At 49.1% G+C, this 7,936-nt stretch overlaps 1 protein-coding gene across 5 annotated transcripts in view; it reads left to right on the top strand.

Annotated features, from left to right (window-relative positions):
* Positions 1-7,936, top strand: part of ZC3H10 (zinc finger CCCH-type containing 10) — a 23,497-nt gene continuing 15,561 nt past the window's right edge. For 2 of the 5 annotated variants that reach the window (XM_060165895.1, XM_060165894.1), the window contains exons 1-2: positions 186-428; positions 878-941. In XM_060165895.1, coding sequence (XP_060021878.1) covers positions 308-428; positions 878-941 — 185 coding nt within the window. In that variant the 5' untranslated portion in view covers positions 186-307. Of the gene's footprint in view, positions 94-158; positions 429-877; positions 942-2,396; positions 6,541-7,936 lie in introns of those variants that run through there. The other 3 variants (XM_060165899.1, XM_060165898.1, XM_060165897.1) reach the window with 3 other exon arrangements.

Genomic DNA, 7,936 nt, shown 5'->3' with positions numbered 1-7,936 from the left:
TCCGCAGGAAGCGGAAGGGCGATAGGGTAGGCGGCTCTTTGTCGAAGCTAGAGGACCGGCAGGCGGCAGCAGCAACTACGGCGGCGGCGGCAGGTGAGGGAGGCGGGAGACTTAGGTGGAGGCCGCGCCCGGAGGGGAGGAGTCGGGGCCGGCCCAGCGGCTGGGCTCGGCCGGGCTACACAAGGCCCCCCAGGACCGACTTGGCTCTTCCTCACGTATCAGGGCCGAATCCCTTTTCTGACTGACCCCGCTTCGCGAGCAAACGCCAGCTCTGTGACGTCACAGCCCTGCCCATCCCCTCTGCTTGATGTCACCTGGAGTCCCCTTCCCCGCTTCACTAAGTGCTCCGTTTAGTGTCCTATTCACCTGGTCCCCGGCTGAGCTCCGGCGGCACTGCACAGAACCTGCCAGGCTAGAGACATGCTGCGGTAAACTCCTAGGACTTTTTTCGCAAACTCTGGGGTGTTGAGAAGCGTCACAGTCACCGCCCTCAAGTCTAATCCGCCATCCCATTGCACTGTCAGTCGCTGCCCTTGCACGGCTCCCTGTTCGGAGTTCCTAACCCCAACCCTAGGCCGGGCTTTGATCCCCACATCCTCCTTCACCTTGAGACGGGGTGCCCCTCACGCTTTGTTCATTTAGGGCTGGTTTTCCAACCCGTCCTCCTAGGCTCTCCAAATTAGTTCTGTTCCTTACTACTCTCTTCTTACTGGCAGCTTCTCCCTTTGACAGGGGAAGTTCAATTTGAATCCTAAGGAAATCTTGACGTGCCCAGAGCTCTTGCCATTTTGTCAGACTTCATTCTTATAACAACCACCCCGTAGTTCTCCATTCTTACCCCTTCTCACACCCAAGTCTCTGTTTTTCTCCTGTTCAGAACCCAGCAGTGATGTGGAGGTGGAGACCCACAGGAGCCCCGGACTTCACCTGAGCTACCTCAGGTATCAAACAATCCTGGGAAAGTTGGGTGGGGAGGAATATCAGATATGATTATCAGCTTCTGGTGGGACTTGTAACACGGGTCAGGCTTGGATAGATGCCATTTATTTTTCACCAGGTCATTTCCCTTTTAGTGAAAATTTGTGTCTTCTCTTTTCCCACTCTTTTTTGCTTGATTGTTTCTGTCTTTCTGAGACTACCTCCCTTTGGAGGAAGATGACCCCTCTTTTACAGATTTTCTTGCAACTCTGGCCTGTGACCTAGTCGGTTCATTTTAGGGTTCATTTTGTCTTGAAGGCAAAGTCAAGGCAATGGACCGGGTGGTTGGGGGCGGTCAAGGCCAAAGAAATTGGAAAGATTCCCTTATACTCAAGGGGAAACAATATAAAGGTTTCCTTTTTGAACAGCAGGGGGAGCCTGAAAAGGCTAGGAAAGGCTTAGGAGGTCAGACACGTGGTAGCAGGGACTCCTAGTCTTGTTGGCTGTGGGGAGAGGACAGCGCTAGAACCAGGGCAGTGGACTGACGTTCTTGAGCTCTTTTGGGAAAGAGGAGACTTTAAAAGCTTTTATAGAGTCTGTAAGTAAAGAGCATCTTTATAGGGCAAGGAATGGTGTGGTTTGATGTCAGTGGGATCTTCCGATGGAGGGATTGGAGGGGTATAGAATGGGGAAAGAAAGGTCACTTGTTCCTGTGAAAGTGACTCCTTCCTATTGCCTTGATCTTGCCACAAATGGTTTTGTCCTTTTGAGGTCTATAAGTAGAGATTCCAGCTGTAGAACTCTTCCCCTGAAATGGAGGGGGAGGGGGCTGACCACCCTAGAGTTGAGAATAATGGTAATATGGGAGAGAATACCAAAAAATGACAGGTTTAGGTATTGCCCTAAAGCTGGTGATACCAGTCTTTTTACTCAGGATTTCGTGGGGTCTAGAGATCTGATAACTTCACAGAGTCCTCACCTGAGATCCCATGGAAGAGGGGGTCAGGGAAGTAATGTCACCAGTACTCCATTATCCACGGCCCTTAGTAGCTCAGCAGCTTATCTTAGCCACTGTTCTCAGTCTCCTCTTAGCCTAATGAGACACCAACAGCAGTTTTAATTTTGATTCCACAACTTTAATAAGGTCAGTTCAGAAGGGGAAATAAAATCCAACACTGTTCTCTCCCTGCTCCCTCCTTGGCATATCACCATTAGTGAGATGAGGTAGCTTCACCCCAGCTCCCTCCCTCCGACAGCCAGGCAAGTGTGAATCATTCTGACCTAGACCAGGTGCACAGGGCCTGGGCAAGACTTCTGACAAGCCAGCCAGTCCAGGCAGAATTCTCATCTGTTAGATTCTCCATCCCCAGAGCCATTATGCCTCTGGCCTGCCTCTTGCTGGACTGCCTGCCGTACAGTCAGCAAGAGTTTGGCCTCACTGGAGGACTCCTGTTTGACACAGCTCTCCTCTTTCCTAGCAGTCACCAAGGGTGGCAAGAAAAGGAAGAAAGCCCTGAGTTGGGGGGGACCAGGATGCCTGACCGGGACAGCTATGCCAACGGCACTGGGAGCAGCGGTGGAGGCCCTGGAGGCGGTGGCAGCGAGGAGGCCAGTGGGACAGGGGCAGGCAGTGGCGGGGCCAGCTCAGATGCTATCTGTAGAGACTTCCTGAGGAATGTGTGCAAGCGAGGCAAGCGTTGCCGCTATCGCCATCCGGACATGAGTGAGGTGTCCAACTTGGGGGTGAGCAAAAACGAGTTCATCTTCTGCCATGACTTCCAGAACAAGGAGTGTAGCCGCCCAAACTGCCGATTCATCCATGGCTCCAAGGAGGATGAGGATGGCTATAAGAAGACAGGAGAACTGCCCCCTCGGCTGAGGCAGAAAGTGGCAGCCGGCCTGGGCCTTTCACCAGCTGACCTACCAAATGGGAAGGAGGAGGTCCCTATCTGCCGTGACTTTCTCAAGGGTGATTGCCAGAGAGGCGCCAAGTGCAAGTTCCGTCACCTGCAGCGGGATTTTGAGTTTGATGCCCGAGGTGGAGGAGGTGCTGGTGGTGGGGGCTCAACAGGCCCAGTTCCCCCAGGACGACGTCATGACCTCTATGATATCTACGACCTCCCTGACAGGGGCTTTGAGGACCATGAGCCAGGCCCCAAGCGCCGGCGAGGTGGATGCTGCCCCCCAGATGGCCCCCATTTTGAATCATATGAATACAGCCTGGCTCCACCCCGAGGGGTGGAGTGCAGGCTACTAGAGGAAGAGAATGCCATGCTCAGGAAGCGGGTAGAGGAGCTAAAGAAGCAGGTCAGCAACCTTCTGGCCACCAACGAGGTACTGCTGGAACAAAATGCCCAGTTCCGCAATCAGGCTAAGGTCATGACCCTGAGCTCCACTGCACCAGCAACTGAGCAGACTCTGGCCCCCACCGTGGGCACTGTCGCCACTTTTAACCATGGCATCGCCCAGACTCACACTACTCTCAGCAGCCAGGCTCTACAGCCTCGCCCCGTGTCCCAGCAAGAACTGGTGGCCCCTGCGGGAGCTCCAGCCGCTCCCCCAGCTAATGCTGCACCGCCTGCTGCTCCACCACCCCCACCCCCACACTTGAACCCAGAGATCACGCCACTGTCGGCTGCTCTGGCTCAAACAATTGCCCAGGGAATGGCACCCCCACCTGTCTCCATGGCTCCTGTGGCTGTATCTGTGGCTCCTGTGGCTGTATCGATGGCCCAACCCTTGGCAGGAATCACAATGAGCCACACCACCACTCCCATGGTGACTTACCCCATCGCCTCCCAGAGCATGCGTATCACAGCCATGCCACACTGATGGGGCTAATGGACATTCCCCTGGTATAGCCTCCCAGGGCTGGGGTCGAGGGGCCCTTACCTACCCACTCGCCTAGCCCTCCCAGGCCCTGTCCAAAGGGCTCACTCATGAACTAGGACAAGAGACTACAGGAGTTTGCTTCTGAGCAGGGGTTGGGTTGGTGTGTTTTCTCTCACCTCCCTTTTATGAGGGTCCTCTTGTCCATCTTCCAGCCTCACAGAGGGGGCTTGCATAGGAATGCAGACTGAAGCCAGCAGAGGAAGGACTGACTGAGGGGTTGTGTGTTCTCTGATGGGAATTTGGGGGACATCGTTGGTCTTATCCTCTCTTCTGCACAGCACAGGTTCCAGCACTGGCTTTGGAAGAAAAAAATACCCTGCCCAGAGGGGAAGCCAGGAAAGATTGGGAAGTGGGTGGCCAGGAGAGAAGGCCTGATAGGAGCCTTCAGACAATTTGGAGCCTAGCTGAGTTGGACAATACAGGAACTGCTCCTGGGCCCATGGGAAGGCGGGGACCATAGTACTCCAGCCCAAAGACTAGGGGAGCATTCATTACCTTGGCTTGGCCTGGACATCCATAGGGCAGGGCCCACCACGTTCCAAAGAAATAAAAAAATATATTTTTAACAAATGGAGGCAGTGAAAACTTGCTTAGATATTCTGTGTGGAAGATGGGAGCAGTAAATTGATCTCCTGCCAAAATGAAATAAAGACCCCACTCTCACATAGTGGTAAGGATGGATGGAGGCCAGTGAAGAAGGGTAGGGACCCAGAACAAGATCAGATGGGGCTTTGGGGAAGGTATGTTGTGAGGTAAAAACATTTGGAGCCACCTAGTCTTGTTTAAAAATAGTCCCATCTGTTTTGCTTTCTATCTGCAGGAACTATTCACAGGTTGCCTTAGTAACCAGGGCTCCTAGGGTCATTTAGGGGGCAGGTACTAAGAAGGGTGGATGTGCTGGGACATGGGAATGGGATATGTATCGACAGATCCTTCCCTTATTCAAACAGAGCAGGGCAGGTGGCAGTTGCTCTCTGAGTTGACAGCAGTTGATGTAACTCCTACCCCATCCCTTCCTCAGTCACCAGTGCCTTAAGCCTTCAAGGCTTAAGAGGTGCTGGGGAAAGGAGAGTTCTTCTGGGGACACAAGCCTCAGGGTTCGTCCCTTTCTTCCCTCTGCCTCCACATAGAACCACAGAGGTTTTAAATCCAATTAAGAGTCAGTAAGGCCAAGGGTCTCAGTAGCCAAACCTCAGTTCCTCCTCAGCTCATGGCTGATGGAGGGGAAACAACTCAAGTGTCTAGTCTATGGGACAGTGGATTTGGGGGTAGAGAGAGTGATCCTGGTTTGTTCTTTCCCCATGATATCTGCTGCTACCTCTTGCTCTCTTGTCTGGTTGATCACTCAGGTTACACCTGGGGTTGGAGATGGTGGGCTAGGTTAAGGCCAGTCATTTAAAAAAAAGGGGGGGTGGCGGCGCTGCAGCACGAAAGACTAAAAATGGGCAAATACTGAAATATTGTTTGTGGATTCTAAAAACCACATATTGATAAGCCTGATGTTGATTTTCTGGCATAATTCTGGTTTATTAAAAGAGATGGTTTATGAGCATTTAGACAAATGTGATCATAGATATCAACATGAATTCATCCTAGCCAAACCCTGACAAGCTAACTTTATTATTTTTTTGCCAAGTATCTCTAAAGAGATAGATTTGGGAAACTGTAGATGTCGTATGTACTTTATTAACGTGCTCCAGCTAAAGACCACCAGGAATACACCTGCAATTGAACAAGTTGGGTTTAATGCTCATTGCAGTGATGGAGAGAGGATGCCATTTGGAACCATGGTGTGTCTTGCAAGAGGGTGTTAGGAAGGACCCTACAGGACTTGAACTTCATTAAGTGAGTCGGGGGAAGGTTCAAGGAAGTGGAGCTTCACTCTAAATTGAGTACTGTCAGGGAAGCAGGGAAAATTTTATAATTGCATATCTTTATCTTCTCTAGAAAAAGGGCAGGCTAAAGTGAAGCTGAAGCTGCATTAGCTGGGAGAGGGGGATGTTTGGTGTTTTGTGGTTTGCACACTGACCTTGTCTAGTGCTTAAACAAAATTGTGAAGTGATCTTGTTTTTTGCCTCACTTCATCACAGTCACTGAGTAGTCTTGTCTGATATTGGTGTTTTGTGAGATTGTGTCCAACAGTACCTGTGAGCCCAGGTCAGATCCTAATAATTCCAAAGCCTAGCTGTGTCAGGCCAGCTCCCAGATGTCAGGAACTGCTTTCCTCTTTCTCACCTGCTAAGTCATTGCAGATAAGAGAATAATTATGGGTCAGTTAACAGTAGAGTTTGATGGAATCAAAACTGAACATTTGTGCCTAGTAAATGTTGACTAGCACATTCATGTTAGAGAAATCCCTAGTCTCTAGTGATATACCCAAGGGCTATGGTTTTTTTTTTAATTGTATAAAAATATGAAAAGCCCAGTTACCAACAGTAACACAAGGAAACACTAAGTAATATGGAAAGTGTCTGTAACTTGTATTGACTAAATTAATACAAAGGGTCAATTTGGACTGACCGACCTTCCCTCTAAAAATTGCTTGAGCCTATCTGAGAAACAAATGCAGAGATCTATATTAGCAATAATTCATGTGAGAACAACATGGGACTTCCAATTGGCTGCAAAAAATTAAAATCTTATTCTTCATAATATGTCAGTTAATAAATATCAAGAGGCTGCTATGTTCTAGGTACCTTTCTAGAAACTCCATAAGGGTAAAAGAACCATCGTGCTGCATTGTAAATATAGTAGTTCTACCACATCTATCTGAGTGGAACCAGTTCTAAAGTATTGTGTGTTCTTCTAAATAGTTTTTGCAGAGGGCCATTGGCAAACCAGTGGGGTATCTGAAAAAAACTGGCAAGAGAAGACTGAGGGTTGACCACATAGATGTCTTCAGATATATGAAGGGCTACCTTATGGAGAAAAAGGTCCTGTGTTGCTGCATAGGAAATAAGCAGAGAGTTCTAGAAAAATTGCTAACATGTGAGTACTTAATATAAACCAAGGTACTGTGTTAGGCACTTTACATGCAATATTTCACTGACACAATGGGCATTATTATTATACTTGTTTTGCAGAGGAGAAAGACTTAAAGAGGGTAATCAACCCAAGTCTCCACAACTAGTAAGGAATGGAACTAGGAATCTCTTCAGGCAGTCTGACTCCAGACTTGGCATAAGAAAGTTCTAATGATAGCCATCCAGCAATGGGACCACTACTTTCCAGTAACTTACAAGGAATAATACAGAGGAAGTTTCCTCAAATCCCGTTGCCCCTTCCATCTTGGAGAGTAGGCTGGGACCAGATTACCACATCCAACCCTGGGAGGCAGCTGTAGTTTACATATAAATGCAGATTGCAAAACCAGGAGGTCTAAGTGCTCTCCTCGCTTAGACACTTCCTCTAACAAATGGCCATCCTTTTTCGTGTTACCCACTTACTGCTTATCACCACCAGGTGGCACCTGGGCAGCAGAATTGTCAATGGGCGGGGACCCATCTTGTTTACTTGTACCGGTGCCTTGCAGCTGCTGATTCTGTGGCTCCTGGGCCCCAGCTGGGAAGAGACCTTCCTGGGGATGAGCTTTTGTCCTCCATACACTGTCTTCAGTAGGAGGATCTGATGATCTAGATAGGATGAGAAAGGGGAAAAGTTTGAAAAGGAACTTCCATAGGTCACCCTCTTCATCCCCCAGCCTAAGGGATCCCTTCCCCTACTCCAGTGTTTGGCAAATTTCAGTTTATAGGGAGGTTTCCTTCTGAGGATGTTCATCCATTTTCCTGCTATAGTTCTGGTTCATCAAGTTGGTGGGCACTCACCTCCTCCAAACTGCTTGAGCTCCTTTTTTACCTGCTCATCTCTGAGAATACAGAGAACATAGGAGGCAGATGGAAAACTGTTCCTTACACAGTTCTGCAAACTGAAAGAAGCAGTTTAGATACTGTTTCAGAGAAGTAGAGAAAGGGAAGTGAGAAAATTTAAGATTAAGGGAGGGAGGGATAAGTTTTAAACAGCTTTGATGAAACATAGCCTGATGAAATCTATGTCCTGCAGAGCCAGATAAAATTTAACAGCTGTAAACCAAACAGAATAACACAAGCCCCACATACATCGCATTAGA

This window comes from Lagenorhynchus albirostris, chromosome 11, assembly GCF_949774975.1.
Source record: "Lagenorhynchus albirostris chromosome 11, mLagAlb1.1, whole genome shotgun sequence".
NCBI classification, from domain to species: Eukaryota; Metazoa; Chordata; class Mammalia; order Artiodactyla; family Delphinidae; genus Lagenorhynchus; species Lagenorhynchus albirostris.
This window is presented reverse-complemented; position numbering and strand designations above follow the sequence as displayed.